This window comes from Phallusia mammillata, chromosome 1 (genome assembly GCF_965637545.1).
Source record: "Phallusia mammillata chromosome 1, kaPhaMamm4.hap1.1, whole genome shotgun sequence".
Classification (NCBI taxonomy): Eukaryota; Metazoa; Chordata; class Ascidiacea; order Phlebobranchia; family Ascidiidae; genus Phallusia; species Phallusia mammillata.
The window spans coordinates 17754874-17772621 of record NC_137252.1 but is presented as its reverse complement, the minus strand read 5'-3'; the positions used below and the strand labels follow the sequence as shown (position 1 = coordinate 17772621).

At 36.8% G+C, this 17748-nt stretch overlaps 2 protein-coding genes and 1 long non-coding RNA gene across 3 annotated transcripts; all 3 read right to left on the bottom strand.

Moving 5' to 3' along the window:
- Positions 1-113: 113 nt before the first annotated feature.
- LOC145238259 (epoxide hydrolase 1-like) lies at positions 114-3960 on the bottom strand. Its single transcript, XM_080101376.1, has 9 exons — positions 3739-3960; positions 2958-3168; positions 2613-2784; positions 2402-2531; positions 2012-2217; positions 1703-1784; positions 1426-1575; positions 1059-1251; positions 114-737 (listed from the first exon to the last, which is right to left on the bottom strand). The coding sequence occupies exons 1-9, from the start codon at positions 3957-3959 to the stop codon at positions 657-659; spliced, it is 1446 nt and encodes a 481-aa protein (XP_079957502.1). The 5' UTR covers position 3960; the 3' UTR covers positions 114-656.
- Positions 3961-3977: 17 nt separating this feature from the next.
- LOC145238268 (uncharacterized) lies at positions 3978-5539 on the bottom strand. The gene has a single exon (XM_080101389.1). It carries the CDS (start codon positions 5424-5426, stop codon positions 4215-4217), a length of 1212 nt encoding a protein of 403 aa, XP_079957515.1. The 5' UTR covers positions 5427-5539; the 3' UTR covers positions 3978-4214.
- Positions 5540-14555: 9016 nt separating this feature from the next.
- On the bottom strand, positions 14556-16353 carry LOC145209473 (uncharacterized). The gene is made up of 3 exons (XR_013855105.1): positions 16216-16353; positions 15320-15427; positions 14556-14833 (listed from the first exon to the last, which is right to left on the bottom strand). It is a non-coding gene; the product is annotated as an uncharacterized LOC145209473 (long non-coding RNA).
- Positions 16354-17748: the final 1395 nt, after the last annotated feature.

Genomic DNA, 17748 nt, shown 5'->3' with positions numbered 1-17748 from the left:
AAGTTAGGTTTATATCTGGTCTAAGGCGCCCGTACAAAACAAGTGTGAACTGGGATTTGCAATTCACACCACATCATTATTATCACATATTATATTGTCACAACTTCTAAAGATTTGACACACAGCAAAACTTATTTTATTTCTGCAATTAGAACACAAACAGAATTTTAACACAGTTTTGATCATTCACAAACACAGCGTAACAATTTTACCAAATAATGTATGAAATCGCATAGAACATGTTTGCTTCAAAAGAAAATTCGAGAAAAAATCAGTGAAGCTTTTGGGCGCCATCTTGTGACAGAACTGATACCCATGTTTTTTTCAAAAACAAAGCATTTAGTGAATTGAAAAGAAAACACTCAAACAAAATTAAACACACAAGCAAAGGACACTGCTTGTCACAGGAAAATATATTGAACATTGTACCGAAACGGGGACCAAAGAAATTGTTTTAAACAATTGTGTTTAGTTTTCACCACTGCCTAATCTGATCTGAGTGTACAGTTTGACATGAAGAAAATTGTTGTTTGATAGTAATGTTTGGCAGGATTTGCGACACAAAAACAACATATAGTGCATCACTAAGCAATTGTAAGATACTGATTTCTCATAGGGAATTGCATTAAGGGCGACTTTTACAAAGTGACCTCTACTTATTTTTCCATTCTATCCAGCTGGGAAACTCCCACATCCCGCGCTTCAATTTCAGCTGCACGCTCCTCTCTTTCCAAACGCTAAAGACACAAACAGTTCGTTTTATTTCTTCACTTTTGTAGTGAAATATGTATTACACTTATTATACCATACCAAATAGTATTGTACAAATTTTCTGTAAAATCCTAAAGGTTTAAAACGTTAGGCTCTCTTCACAGTGTAAAATGAGGCTTATTAGTTCAAAACATTGCAGGTTGGTAGGGGGGGTTTCACTTATTAAATCAACTGCTTGTCATTTGTTACAGATCAAAGCTGAAAAAATCTTCCTGTACACACATTATAGATACCTCCAAGTTCTGTTCAAAAAGAAACGGAAACACATACATTAAAATGTTTCTGACCTGCACAGTTCGAATGAAAAGCCGAATGTCTGATGTAAGATCTGCAGGAACTTCATATGCTGAGAAGTGGCCACCTCGCTTCATTAAGGTGTACTGAAGAAGACGAGAAAATTTCTGCTGTACTGCCAACTTTGAAGTTCCGATAAACTCATTGGGAAAGTGAGCGAAAGCTGCAGGAACCCTGACCACAATTCTGACAAAATAAATTATAAATTTTTAATACTTGTTTTTCTTCGCACAGCAAATGTTTACAATACAGGAGGGGGAATGAAATGCCATTTTTAATAAAACTGTAACAGCTTATGACATTAATTACTTTTCTTCTGCAAAATACTGCTTAGATCACCACTTTATGACAAAGACTTACGGATTAGCGTCCCGCAAAGCTGAAGGTCCCAAGTTTTCCTTGTAAAATCTCATTGAAGATGTGATATTGTTGTTCCACCAATAGATCATCACATTGTTAAGAAGTTTGTCTTTGTTCCAGTATTTACTAAGCAACCCATCATTGTGGTTTCTAACAAGAAAAATATTTCAGTTTATCAGATATTTCATGAAAATACTTTTCCTGCTGTGATTTCTAAAATAATTAAACACAAACTAAGGTTGAAATCTAGCATGCATCATTAAAGCTCTGCTCCTACCTTCCTTTGATGTCAGTCCAGGAAGAAAATTTCTCAACAATGTATGCTGCAAGTCCTACTGGAGAATCACTCAAAGCAAAGCCTACATAATAAAAATACACCATTATTTCATTTTAGACCAGGATACCAGCCAGAGGTTTCAGAAAGTGAGGGATTTCTAGTCACAGTCAGACTCCTTCAATGCAAGTAGTAGGATTTTGAAAAAAATCATAAGAGTAGGCATTTTGGTACTACCAGGAGTAGAATTTAGACTCCCTTATACTGCACCCGGGTTTAAACAACACATATAACATGGTATGTTTGTCTTACCTACAGTGTCAGGTTTAGTTGCCTGTAAATGCATATAGCCGGTTTCTTGTAACAATTCAATAAATGCTTTCTTTAAAGGAAATAGAATAGCTGCTTCATCAGGATAAAAGAAAAGGGATGGAAAGTAGGCACCAACTATCAATTTGAGAAAGTTTATGCCTCTTGGTTGTGATGTGTTCAATGTTGTGTGAATTCCTTTAATATTGCTAAAAAAACAAGTCACTAATCATATATTTTAAAAATTGATAATTAAGACGTTTTATATTTCACACAGCAGGTTGTTTTATGCACAAATTTGCAGAACAAAAACCTACACAATCAATGTCACAAATCTAGCATAAAAAAGTCATCTCAGTAACATATTAATCACAAACAGAAAGCTAGTCATACCTTGGGTACAACATGGCGATTGCAGTACTGATGTAAGACCCCCAGTCCCCTCCTTGTAAATAATACTTTTTGTATCCAAGTCTCAGCATCAATTTGTGAAAAACTCTAGCACAATGGAAAGCATTGAAACCTTAAAATGCAAGATAACTTATAAGTGAATAATGTAGTGAATAGTGACTAAAAGAGGTGATGGGTCATATTCAGCACCAACCTTCTTTCTGTGGAGCATCAGAAAAGCCATACCCAGGAATTGATGGACAAATGACTGTGAATGTGTCTACCTCATTTCCTTCATAGTTGGCAGGATCAGTCAACATGGGAAGAATGTCCATGAATTCCACAACTGACCCAGGCCAACCATGTGTCATCAAAATTACATGGGGCTAAAAAAATTAAATGGCATATTTTTCTGTACTGTTTGTAGTGCTAAATAAAAGTAAAAATGTACAGAAAGTTTCCCATTCAATAAGGTTTCCTATGGTATAAAATCAATGTGAATAATTTATTGTTTTGACTCTAACCCAAAGAAATAATAAAAATGGTTAAAACCTTTTACCTCAACTCCTTTTCTGATCATTTTAGGCTTGGCATGAATGTAGTGAATATTCAAGCCTTCGATTTTGGTTTTAAAATGATCAAAGCTGTTCATCCAATCTTCTTGCTTTTTCCAAGAGTATTCGTTTTTCCAATACCCAACCAGTTCTTTCATGTAATCATCCCTCACACCGTAACGAAACTCAGATGTTTTTAAAGATGGTTCTGGCCATCTTAACAAACAAACAACTTACTAATTAGAAAATTAAATATATACACATAATGGCAATTGCTAACTTAAACCATAAAGCAGGGGTTCCCAACCTTTTTTGCTGCTCGTACCCCTTTGTCAGGCCAGAGTATTCTTCGTAAACCCCAAAAAATTCTAATGGAATTTTTCAGGTATATATATATGTATATATATATTGCTAAATTAAATTGCTTTTATAGCTCAATCAAACACCTCCTTTATCTGTGCATTTTCTTCCTAACTTTGTGCTTTGTTGCTCATTGCTGGCACCAAGTGAAAAAGCATTGTCGGAGGCAATGAGGCTTTTTAATAAAAAAAATGATTATTTGTGGATAATTATTTTTTTAAAAGCAAAAACCATAATGCCATAAGCAGAATATCATTTACAATTCCAAAATAAACTGTACTGTGAAATCTGTTTGAAAAGCTGCTTTGTGACCCAAGGATCTTTGTACCCCTTGATGTTCAAACCCCAAGGGGTACGAGTACCCCCACAGTTGGGGACCCCTGCCATACAGCAACTATAACCATCTCTTTAAATACATTTAATCACCTGACAGATTTTAGCTTATCCTGCAGAATTTCAATTTCTTCAGTGGGAATTTTTATTTCAAATCGCCGAATCACTTGATCAAGATCGCCTGCTTCCTCATTCAATGACCAATCCTTGTCCAAAAAGAATTGTGAAAGAACCTCATAGTCCTTTTTTTTGGGAGACATCCATTTGTAGTAGGCAACTATGGCCAATAGAGCAGCAACCACCAGCAAAAACATGGTAAATTAAAGTTTATGCTACCAACCAAAGAAAATAACGATAAACATGATTTTAACAAATCAGGTAAAATAAGCATTGTGGAAAAATGAATCAGTTTTTAAATGTAAATCCTAATTTAAGAACAAATAAACAAACTACCGAGATATTTGATAACTTTTATGTTGCATTTTAAAACAAACTCCTTTTAGATAAACTTTATCTTCAGCAACTTTAAATTAAAAGCTTTAGTTTTCATTTTGTTACATTTTAATGACCTATTTAATCAGTCTTGGGTCAATAAGAGTTGCCCAACTAAGCAACCTTTTCTTGCTATTACATTTGTTCTCAACAGGCGGATCAGATTCAACATCTAAATCAAACTTTCCTTTGACGTTAGCAGAAGTAATCTTTTTTGGCCACAATATGTTAACATGCAAACATTTTTCATTATTTTGTGGTTTGCTTCCTGATATTTCCAAAACCTTTGCCTCACGAAAGCTAGACATGGCAGGAGTATAGTTGTCAGTCATTTCTAGTTCTTTGTAGGCAATCACATCCCCAACTCTTGGAGGCCATGATAGTATTCTCAGGTCATCGTAACAGTCACACATTGGCCCTGTTGGACTTACTGGACATTGTTCAGCAACAGGTGGTATCTCAGATTTCTTACTACTTCTGGTGCGTACACCAGATTTTTCAGAAAACATGTTTCCATGTTCAACCAGCTCCTCTTTAACAATCACTGGTTCCACATCTGGTATTGTAGGTGCATATTTTACAACACTGGGCAATTGACAGTTGTCAGTATTTTGTACTGTTGATGTGACACAAAATGGTGTTCCAGGAATATCCTCTTTATTGTTGGTTTCTGTAGGACAGTGTTCTTCAGAAACAGTTGCATGTGATGAAACCATCATTTTGCTTGTATCAGTTTCAACTGGTCCATTTACAACTCCATTATTACTGTCAGGATTGATTGACAACCTTTTAGTTTTTCTTTTGATTTTTGTTAACTTTACTTTCTTTTTCTTTGAATCAATACTAGTGACACCTGACTTGCGTTTCTTCTTTGCCTTTCGTAACGAATGTTTTTCATGCCTGGACCGCTTTTTTGTTGTTGTTAAATCATTAGTTGATACTACAGATGGTATGTCGGAACCAATTTGGCAATTGCTGTTGGTTCCTGGCAATGAAATCAAGTCTATAAATGCCACAGAGTCTTCAACACTGACAGTGATTTCATCATTCTCTCTGATTACATCAATATCCTCATTTGATAAAAGAACAAATTTGCCAATTGAAAGGGCAAGAGATTTTGTATTGGAATACCCAAATTTGACAGCAATGGCATGTTCAACGTCTGCCACACAACTCATCTCTGATCGATTTATTAGAAACATATAGCATTTTGAGTGGGGTGACAGAGGTAAAGGTGGTGGCATTTCAAACAATAGTCGAACTCTAATTTTGTTCACAGTTGGTGCCATTGTGTTTTACAACTTACACCAAAACAGTGTTTAATTGCTTTAATACAGAAAGGGTGTTAATTGGCAGGTGGATGAAATATACTGCAAAGAAAGTGTTATAGTTATTTGTCTGAATAAAGTTATGTTTATAGTGTTTTTGGTTTTTATGAGGGGCTGACAAATTTTGCACTGCAAAACATGTTCTATATCCAACACTGATGACCATCTCACGATGTTTGTTAACTACGTGGACGGGAAATTATCGCGGTATTTCGTATTTGAACCATACTGTAAACTGTATTATCAGACAATTAGAAAACGAGTTTTACCACTTTAAACAGAGACGAGATAACGTTAGTAAGCAGAATGGCTAAAAACACGCTCCATATTGATTCCGTGTCGATTGCCAACTCAATTCCAATAAACTCACAAGACAAAAACCGTATTTGTGACAAACTTGCAACCAAGGCAGAAACGCACGTTTACATATTGTGCAGTGGTGCATGTCAAAATCAAAACCGGTGTGTTATTTAAAAAGTAAACATGTAAACATGCGAAGCATCACTTAAAAACTGGGTGCATTTTTTATCATGCCATAAACTTAACTCGTTTGCGGATCCTGAGCACCGTTTTTGCAAACTTTCACTCGCCTTTCTTTACCTTGCTTTGAAATTGATTTTACTTGGTAACGCTTGGTTGGTCGTTGGTGATTCCCCCAAAAACGTCGGTGGCCAATGGCCATGAAATCTTAGTTTTGTTAATTTTTTTCGATGGGGTACCGTAATAAGCTTAAATTAGGGTTACCACGTAGCGATTGCGACATAATTTGTGCAAACTTTGCAATAGTTGTTTACCAAAATAGCTCGTTTTTGACTCGCTAGCTCAAAGCTTGCGAAGAAGTTAAATTGTGTAGCACCAAGTCCAACTGTATTGACAAATCATGTTCGGACTTTGTAATATTTCCTGTAGCAGTTAATTAGGATGCAGATGTGACTCTGTGATCTGGTGTTTGCGAGCTTTTGCCGTATGTTTTGTCTCGTGCTGTGATTGGACGCTGCTTTGTGTGGAAATTGTGCAAGAGCCAATGACAAGAGCACATGTGTACGATTTAACGCCTTTATCCGGGGTATATATAAAACGGCAGTCATTCATTTCGCTCTCTTCTCTCTTTCTCCTGCAATAAACAAACGAACCGAAGTGCAAGACGTTTGTGTGGAGTTTCCAGGACTCTGTTCTGACCAGCTCAGAAGCTTGGGAGGTTAAGGACGGTGGTATACCTCTTTAATTTGTAGTAGCGCGGTTATAACCTTGAGACTCATCAGCGAACATCAACAGAAATCGAATCCTACAACCATATCTAAGTGGACTGAATTCCGGACAGTTTCAATAAATACCTTTCTCGATACTAAACTGGCACCCATAGGCGCCGAGTTTTACGAAAATGCAAGGTGGCGGACGTAAATTATGACGTCACTTTTACGACGTCACTCATGCGTGCAACCAAACGAGCTCCAACTCGAAGCCCAATATACTTTTAATATAATGCAAAGTTTGTCAAATTCTTAAAAAATGAATTTTTAAAATAATATTGATTTGTTACTCTTCGCTTTAACGTTTTTATTGGTTTAGCAACTTTTAGAAAATATTTCGTCGAGTCGTTGCCTTTGTATCACCCAAAGTGACCATTTATTACAGAACAATCCCATTGTACACCATAATGGCCAATCATTCACTGCCAACAATTGTGTGTTTGACGTCATAAACAAGTAAGGCACCAACCAAACTGGTTGCAGTTTCGGTACGTTTTGTTGCCTCATCATCAACACGCTTGTTTAAAAGCAAAACTGTCCCAATTTGTTCGGATTTTACAGTGTTTCGTAAGATACCGATACAAACAAACCCAAATATCCACGGTGGCCGCCACCGTGCTTTACAAACCCAAGGTGGCGGCGTCACCCCGCCACCGCCTATTCGGCGCCTATGCTGGCACCATATTGCGTTTTAGAACCGTGTATCAAAAACCGCGCAGACATCAGTAGGCTGAACGTCAACCGCTACATCCTTATTCGCTGAAACAATGAAAAAAACAAATAGTCGGTTTGAAAAAACAAAAAAATAATATATTAACTTGATGAGGTATTTGTCCACTTGCTTGAATCATCCAAGCAACGCAATTTTGGCCACTTTGAAAACTTGTAGCCTACACTAGATAGGCTACCGAATTTCGGACATTAGGAGTGTATTTAAAAGTTGTTTCCGGACACAGATTTTACGTCCGAATTCCGGACATGTTATGGTCTGGTAACCATAGATTAAATGCGTCATGCTTTTTGGAGATCATCGTCAAAAACATGCCCATTGCCCAAGTTATACTGTTACTAAACTTCTTTGAAGTTTGACTTCATTTTAGCGACGGAAATGCAGAACTTTTATCATTTGCCTTTCAAGCTAGCCTATACCGTCGGAGTCAACAATCCACCCAAGCGACGCGTGAGAATTTACTTGTTAATTCCATTTAACTTGACTTCACGTGTCGTTGTGGTGGTGATGGTGAAATACGAATGCTACATCTAAAGAATGGTAAGCGTGGTTGCACAAAAACGTATGCTTTTAATTGGTAATATAGGCTAAAACAGAAAGTTAGAAAACGCTGTGGCGGAGAGAAAACACCTTGCGGTCTTTAGGACTTCCCACCTCTTTTGTTGATCCATTCCTGTGCACAAGACCACGAAACAAAACATCAAGAAAAAGGGGAGTGATAGCAACCAATTAAAATTTACTGTGTTTGAAATGTAGCCTAACTAACACCAAAAACATCACCACAAAATGTGATAATTACCACCAGTGGTTATCCATCTCTTTCACCCCGCAGAATAGGCTACCTATAAAATAATCAAAAGTTTGAGGGCACGCCATTAATAGTAATATGGTAAAATTAGACATTTCACGTTAAGGATCATATCATATAAATTTACTGGTTTAAGACGCACCTGCACTGGCTATATTTTCTAGAGTGCACCGTTTGAGAGTCACTTTTCTATAAACGGCTGTTTTTTTTTCAAGCCAGAATTTTAGGGTAAAGAACTTATTTTTAAACTCCAGCCAATTATACACCATTCTTAACGAGAGCACAAAATTTGTTTTCAAAATACATACAAAAACAGTCTCACTCACCCCTCTTTTTTGTTTACTGTTGCAAAACTTACCTGGGATGAACCGTTTATACGTCGGATGAACGGTATAGAAAAGATATTTTTTTTGCTTGGGCCAAATCTTGAATTTAAGACATCGATGTTGCATATACAGCCTAATTTATTTCCCAACACAAAACGTTTTTTCGATAAAACGAACGTTACTTAACACAGCATAAAAACATCTTCGCTAGCGGTCACGATATTATTCGATAAACTGAAACGTTTTGTGCAAAAGAATTTGGCAGGCAGCAGAAAACTTCCTGGAACCAAAGTCTATCCAGAGACTACTAAGTAGCAGATAAGTAGTCTCTGGTCTATCTATCATTTGATGGTAGGGCTACTAACACTGAGCTTGGGCTGGCCCCCGGCCTAAGAACTTCTGGTAGGTGGCGCAACAGAGCATAGGCGTTTATGGTGCTGTTACAGCAATTTGGGTTTATGGTAAGAATAATTGCTGAGTCAGCACCATAAACGACAATGCTCTGTTGCGCCACCTACCAGAAATTCCGAGGCCGGGGGCCAGCCCAAGCTCAGTGTTAGTAGCTCGAGAATTCATGGAGCGTGAAATGGGGCGACTTTGCACGCTTTTAACAACGCAAAGGATAGGGTTTTTGATGTTTTTTTCAATAACCTGCCTTAACGATTAAATATTTTTTATTTCTAAATTGCCTTGCTAACAAGAAAATTTAGGCGTGACGTAACAATGACGTCATTGGTTGCTCGGCAACGCGCAATGTTTGCAGGAAAGCAGTTTTATTGGCACTAGTTTGACGAAAATGTTTTTCTGCATCATTTGCTAGCAAATTTGTGAAAGTAATCTTTATGATAAGTAATTGTGATAATAAAATGTAGTAAATATAAATGACCCCGACTGTTTTTAGTAATAAAAAATGTTTACTGTACAGATATTTGAAAAACTATGTTTATCAAAGTTATACTTTTTGAAGTTTTTATTTAGGTTATACTTTTTTTTTTGCTACTGGAAAAAGTGCAAACCTACAGAAATTTGCAATACATTTAACAGTTCTATGATAAGATGAACTAAGTGTGCATATATAAACTTGCAACTTAAAATAGTAAAAAAAGTGGTTTGGTGGCCAGTTAAGTGCACCAATATAATGAAGAAACTGGTGGATGGCTGGGCTTTTAAATGAACAAGCCATTGATTTCAAAGTATCCTTACTTTAGAAGAATTATCTAGTGTCCCATCACACCAAACCTGTGTAAGAAGTTGCAGTTTGGTATGGCTCCTGGCTTGCAATACCAACAGGCATATAGACTCAGAAAAAGGAAAACATAAATGCCAATGTTTTATTTTGCAACAATTTTGATTAAAACAGACACAATTAATGACATAAAATAGTAATGCATAACAAGATGGAAAAGCAAATAACATTCATTGATTTAAATGTAATTTTGTGACATTTAGTAGGCTGGATCTATCGGACTTCATGTAACTACTGTGTTTAAGTTTATGAAGCATCAAAACAACATGTCATACTGTGCAGTGTGTCGCTTAAGTTTTGACTTTTTTGATTTTATGGAATCACCAATTTTGAAAATTGCTAATAATTCTTGCATGTTATTTTATGCCCTTAATGAAATCATTTGGATTTTTTTGTGACATGCTCACATAACATGTATTGTGGGAAGTATCAGCTGAAACTGAAATAAATGAAAAAAGTGCCACTTTGGAACGAAATTTCCCACGAGACTCTTTGTGCTGTACAGGTGAATAGATTCAAGAAGATTTAACAATTTTGTTGATATTGGTTGTTTCATGCATCAATGTTAGTTGTATTTGTTTATGTTGCATTTTTTCTTGCGGTTGTGTTGCATATGACAGTACACATATTCAACATGGTATATAGTCCTTAAATGATGCAATAAATATTTTTATCACTTAAAAGTGTCAAATATCTTTCAAAAAATCAAAAACAGAGGGAAAGATTGTACAACACTTTTAAAGGTACTGCCAAAAGCTTTCAAAATTCAGTATATGCTAAAAGCGTCGAAATGCATTAAATAAACGATGACGTGACTATTACGTCATGACTTTTCTGACCTTGGAGGAACATAGTCAAACTATTTATTTCAATTTTAGATGAATATACATCACAACCTTTGTATCTTTCGGGACTTAAGTAGGCCACATGTATATCTACTGGAAAATTTACCCGCTAAAACCTAATTTAAACTCTATTTCATGTTCATCAGTTCCATTTAAACATCATAAGTTGAGCGTAGTTATATTTTTATTCAAAATTTTGCAGAAAAGGTATCCAAATTAATCATTTTATAAATTGGCCCCATAAGGCGCAATGCAAAATTCGCGCTAATTTCGCCCCATTTTCATCGCCATGATCCGAAACACTGCAATCCAGTTCGTGCGACAACTTGTGTTATCTATGGATTTTGCCTGGAACAGCGGCCAATTCTTCGTAGCCAAGTAGGCCTACTGTATACATCCCGTCGAAAAATAGTTTCAACCAGTGGTTTACAGAATCAAGTCCACGGTCGCGTATAAACCGTAAAACTAAAAACCCATCTAAGGTTTGTTATAAATGATGCGCAGGATGGCATAAAGGCAAATTTGTTTACAAACACATGCTTTCAAAAATGCGAATAAGTAAAACAATTACTTGGGACTAGTGTTAAATGTACACAATTTTTAGTGACATGTTTGCATTACGTAATTAACATCGTTGTAATATCTATTTTTAAACTTTTTTAACCTAAAGGGTCATTTGTGAGTATACTGGCATATAGATACCAAAAAATAAATACCTTAGACCAGTGCTCTTCAACCTTTTGTGGCAACGGAACCCTTGAAGTATTTCTTCAAATTTTGCGGAACCCCGCAAAGAAAAGTCTTAATAAGCATGTAATACAATAGGCTCAAAATGTGTGCATTTTTAACCAGTGGCGTGGCCAAAGGGTGGGAGTATACACATGTTAGTTATTAAATTGGCAAAAAAGGAAATATTTTTTAAATTTTTAGGAAATTAATATTCAAAAGACACTTGGTTTTTATTAGCTCTCTGAGCATAGCGATATAGAACAAGAAATTGTAAGACTTTAAGTAAATATTAAAGTAAACAGCACCAGTCATTAAAGAAAACTGCTTTTACGCCTAGTAGGGATGGGCCGGGCCGAGCCAGAACCCGAGTACTCGGTACCGAGCATCGCTGTTTTTGATGCTTGTGCTCGGCCGCGCAATTGCACAAATTGACCCGAGCATTAAATTTGCATATCATGCCCTGCTAACAAACGTATAGCTAGTGTTCGAAATGGTGTCTATAAACAAAAACGAATGATTTTTTAAATGTATTAGATGGTGGAAAAACGCGCACTTCATGGGCTTGTACAGCGTAATACCTCGCTGGTGACGCAAAAGACCTTGTAGAGCTGAAACTAACGTAGAATGGGGAGTTGTTGTGACGTCATAACGCACCGAGCTCGCTCGGCCGAGCACCGAGCATTAATGGGAGATGCTCGGTGCTCGACCAAACAGATCATTTGCAGTGTAGACTCTGAACGGCCGACCTGCAAGGCTGAGCCTCACAAAGGGGTTTGTCACGTTGAAACACGCCCCGCCCTTTCCCACACAATCACACTTCCCGAATCTCGTGTAATAATCCACAGCGGCAACAACCACAACGTCGTACACAATCAGGAACGGACAGAAACAGGGTTGAGAACGAACGGGGACGGTTTTCTAAACAAGAAAACGAAACACATTGACGTATGCCAACGCACAAAAATGCCAATGACTAACTTACCAACTATTTTGCGACACAGGTCAACAGGTACAGTACACGTATCAACAGTTGCAAGACGATGAAACAATCGCTGCAATCACTATTAGAAAATACAGCATGTCATAAGTCACACAAAAAGTCATGAAATAATTTAGGTCACAAATCGAATTAAACACTCACCGACAATCACGGTAAACAGACTTCACTTGAAGATTAATTAGTCAGTCGTCACAATATTTAATTTAGCCTTATTCGTCTCTAAAAATAGCAACACAAACGAATTTACTTAATACAGTAATAAAGTCACCTCACTCGACCACGTTGTACAGTAAAATGAACCAATCACTGCAACATTCAGACAAAGGCCTTCCAATTTTACTGTTACGCACATGGCGATTGTAACGTCATAGCAGAGGAATAATGATACAAGTTAATCATGCGTAACTGAACGTGGAGATGTAACATGCAGTTTTGCCACATCCCTAACGCCTAGTGTTACTCAGGAAATAGGAATAGCAGATGATCTTGAATTTGTTATTCAGCAACGTGTTAAAAGTCACAAAATATTTGGCACCCCCAAAATGTTCTGTTGCCTACGACACTGTTTTTCAGTGTCAACACACCTCAAGCACGCAATATAAGTTGACTGCAATAAAACGATTCACTGAAACGATTTGCCATGTTACTTGGATTGGTCGTTTTTCGTTTCTGTGTTTGTCTCACACCTCGGCCACAGAGCAGCAAAGCTAGGTTTATTACGTCACAATTGATCAATGGATTAACTAGATTTGGCCAACCAGACATGGTTAACTAGATTGTACTGGCGAGCGTTGCGCAACAGCGCTGTACCCCCAAGGGGCCCGTGATATGGTTTCAGGGGGTCCACGGAGGGAAATATGCTAAATATCATGAACCAACAGAAGAATATTTTTTAAGTTTCTCAACCGTTTTTACAATCCTGCATGCGAGTGCACGTTGTTTATTACCCAAAAACAATTACTTTTTGTGATTGTCTTCCCTATTGTAGCATCATAACACACATGGACAATATACTTTATGGGACAAGTGATTTGTGAAGTTATATACATTATACCAGTGATTTTCAACCGGTGTTCCGCGGAACACTAGTGTTCCGTGAAAGATCGTCAGGTGTTCCGCGAGAAATTCTCTGGTTTGAGTGTGAAAGTTTATTGTTTTGGACTTGTATGGTTTGACTGGTGTTTCATGTCGACACCTGTCGAAAATCACTGGTCTAACTCGATGGACGGAAATGGCTTTCCATTTACGAAAGTATTTCCGCCACCACCAGTTTGTTCTATAGTGATTGGCTCCATTTAATGTTGTTTAATAATAAGACTCGTTGTCTAATAATTAAACAGCTGAATCGCGGGTAAATTGCTGACGGTTAGTGCAATTTAACTTTGGGTGAGCTTTAAGAAATATACAACATTCGGACCATGTCTAAGCCAAAACGAGATTCAACAAGTTTTCTGACGTTTAGCAAATTTGTTTTTTCACAAAACCTCCCCCCAACTTTAATAGCGCTATATATAAGCGTTTTCATCAGTTTCAGTGACTACTGATAACTTTATGTGCGATTTTGCATTTCCAGCGATTTAGCGCTTTAGTGTCAGAGCCTATGTTTCAATACATCAAAATTAGTTTGGTGTTCCGCAAAATTATTTTAATGCATACAGTGTTCCGTGGCTCAAAAAAGGTTGAAAAACACTGCACTGCATTATACAACCAAAAATATTATTAATTCGATGCGTTGGCCACTACAATACAGAAACGTCATTGATTTTAATGGACTGTGAGGGCGGATTTAAATGCTTCAAAAGCATGACAGGGTATAATGCAAGAAACGTGAAGCATAAAAAGACTTATGGTAAATTACATTGGAGGTCCGCAGACTTACAAATTCATAAAAGGGGTCCGTGACTACAAAAAGGTTAAGAACCACTGCTCTAAACTGTTGTGGTTGATTGGGTTTAAAGTTTTTTTCTCGTTTTTTTTGTTGATGTGTTTAAAAATCGTAGCATGTGCGAAGTTTATTTTTACATTTGGGGAGCTATATAAATCAGTCAGATGCACTAATTTTGTATTACTATACAAACAAAAGCTCTCTAGTGAAAAACAGGCCAATTTTTTTCTTTGCTGTATTAATTAAATGCAAGGCATGGTGCACTGGAAATGGTTACTGTACATACAACGCAATTTTAAGAGAAAAAAACAGTCTTTGTTGTGGTTTAGTCGATTGATACGGTCCAGTGCACACGAAATCTCGCAACATACAAAAGAACATCGACGCCAGTTTTCAATTCACAGAAATATTGCGCTAATAAAAGTGGTTGTTTGTGGTTACATTTTATTTCTTTCGGTTTGTACGTTCCATTCTGGGTGACTCGTTGTTCCTTTTCTTGTATTCAATCCTCCAGTCGTTTCCAAGTGCTTCACATAGCTTTTGATCAATCTGCACCGTTTTGTGGTTGGTGTTTAAAAATCTTAGTATGTTTACGTTTTACGAATTACATACTGATTTATGTTGTTACCAATCCAACACATAATAACACAACACGTAGGTTTATTGTGGATATAGAGTACAAAGCAACATTGACCAATAAAATAATATGGTTTGTTTCCGAGAAAATTGATAATAGGCTTCCACTGTGACCGGATTAGCCAATATATATGACTTTTTCCTAATCAAAATGATTTTTGTTATGTGCACATGACTTTCGCTTATGCAGTATAAAATTACAGCGATCCTATATAAAATGAAAACGATTTTACAACCTTTGTTGGAAACGGTATTGATAAACACGCTATATGTTTAACCGTAAAAACGCTATGTTTACCGTATTGATAAAAACGCTATGTTTAAAAACCAACTTTGTGCCTCAGTGTACTCCCAGTCTACTTTACTTTTAAATCTCAAAAAATCTAATCCGATTCTTACTTGATCCATTCCGTCCGTTATTTCCTCAAAGCATAGTCGGTAAGTGGACAGTGCTCTTCTGATCATGTGATCAGCTTCATTGTCGTTCGTTACCGGGTGAATCTTTGTCTGCAAAACGTTAACAGTTGAGTTTGTGGACTCAGTGCTGGATTAAGGGTCTGCTGGCCTGTAGGCGCAATTTATAAGTGGCCCGAAAATCCGAATTGCCAACTAAAAAATTAGAATTATCAGTGTTGCCAAATCATTACACTGATTTTAAAGTGGATTTCGACTGACCTGTAGGCACGTGCCTACTTTGCCTAATGGTTAGTCCGGCACTGTGTGGACTAAGTTAATGGTTAATGCTGCCGATACGACCTGGCGATAGAGGGAAAGTGTTAAGCTTTTATGACCTGAAAATCAACGGTCGGAAACCCCATTTTTTGAATTAGTGTTGCGACAGGTTCAAACAGAGGCCAAAAATAACATTAACAAGAGTAACCGAAATTGTTTTACCTGATCACCACAACCTACTTATGATTATGCAGGAACAACACATTTCAAAAACATGGAAAATTAACCAAGATACTATAGCCAAGATAACCAAGATACATGGAAAATTAACCAAGATCATGTTAATGTGGCGAGAAAAAATAAAAATTAAAACATTTTTTGACAAATTCATTGTTTTCTTAGCAAAATATTTTTTTTCCGGAAATTTAGGGTATAATCCAAGACACTAACAAGTAAGAGTTGTTAAGTATGAAAAAAACAAACATTTTTTTTAATAACGGTACATCAATTGTTTCTTGATAAAAAACAGATTTAAGAACAATAAGTTCAAACCATGTGAAAACAACCATTAAACATTCCAGTAAATTTTTAAACTAAAGTGTACAATGCAAGATATAAGTTACCTGAAGAAATGCCTCAAAACCTCCACCAGTCATTTTCCTCGTTTCAAATCTGGTGACTGTAACTAATTTGGCAGTAAATAGTTTAAAAAAGCAACAAAATGTTCGCACTGCGACTTCTACGCTCGGCTGACTCGCTGGCGTGCATTTAAACAGCGGTGCAATGATTCCATACCGACTGAAACAAAGCAATGAAACTTTATCCCGGAGAATGTTACGAGCGTGTTGCGGACCCCAAATGAAACGCTTGGGTGTTTGCTTACACCTCAGATTACAACCTAAAGCCTCTGCGAGGCACGGGTACTGGTAAGTGAGTTTAAATGTCCGTCAACACTCTGTGTGGGCCTATAAACTTTAATTCTCAAAACTTTACGAGCGCAAACTTCCCGACGCCTGCTGGAAGGCTGCCCGATACTATAAACTACGCAGTGTAAACAACTAGCTATAGCTAGTTATAACTGCAAGTGCCGAAAATATGGCAACAAACATTTTATAACTCGATATTTCGGCGTATTGATAGCGTAAAATACTTTGGCGTAAATAAATCTGTGTTTGACCCCACCTAAATTATGTAAGACTTTGAACACGATAGCGTATACCCGAAAAATATATATATATATAACTTATATGATTTTTTCTCAAAGATGCCTGAACTGCTTGCACTTTTTAATAATGCAGGTTTGTAGTTTGACCATATCAAGAAATACAAAGTATGACTCGTAAATCGACAAACTTGAACAGCGTGTTGCGCGAATACTTCACCAAAGATGGTATAGCACAATGAGAAGCAAATCAGCTGTTTTCAATTCGCTGTAAGCTAAACCATCGAGCAACAATAAACGTTATGCTTTACAAATGGCGTCAATAAACAAAACGACAAAGAAGCGATGTTTATGTATGAAGAGTTATATCAGTTCGTTTTCCATGATTATTATTGTATGGTATAAAACATGGAATTGCCATTAGCAGCGGAAGAAAATCCTAAATTATCCGATGTACCAGACAAACCTTAGATTCAATATCTTAACCCCGGCGTGTTTTGCAATCAAAACCACATTGTATTGTAAGGAATACAAAGTTGCCTCAAGATCAGCCCATTATAAGTTACAATCACAGCTTTTTTTCTGGTTAGTTGTAGAATTTTTATCCCCGTATCTCGGACGAATTAATCTGATGTGCAAGAATATTTTGAATAAAATGCCAATCAAACTTAAATACAAGAAGTTTGGATGCAGTGATGTTATTTTAAAGATTCTCCACAAGTTTGCGAGAGCTTTGCGTTCGTAGAGCCTCCAGCTACAGGAATTGGCAGATGTTGTTCACTTTAAAGTGGTCGCACTTTGTTTTGTGTCGCGTTGAGAAAAACGAGGCTGTGTACAAAATTCTGGACTATATTTACAAATTACAAAAGGTTTTACCTGGTCATTTGAGTGATTGAAGTGCAGTTTACACAACGAATTGATAAACGTATTAGTAAAAGCAAAGTATTTCGGATAAACATAATGTCAATTGAGTCAGATAATAGCTTTAAGGAAA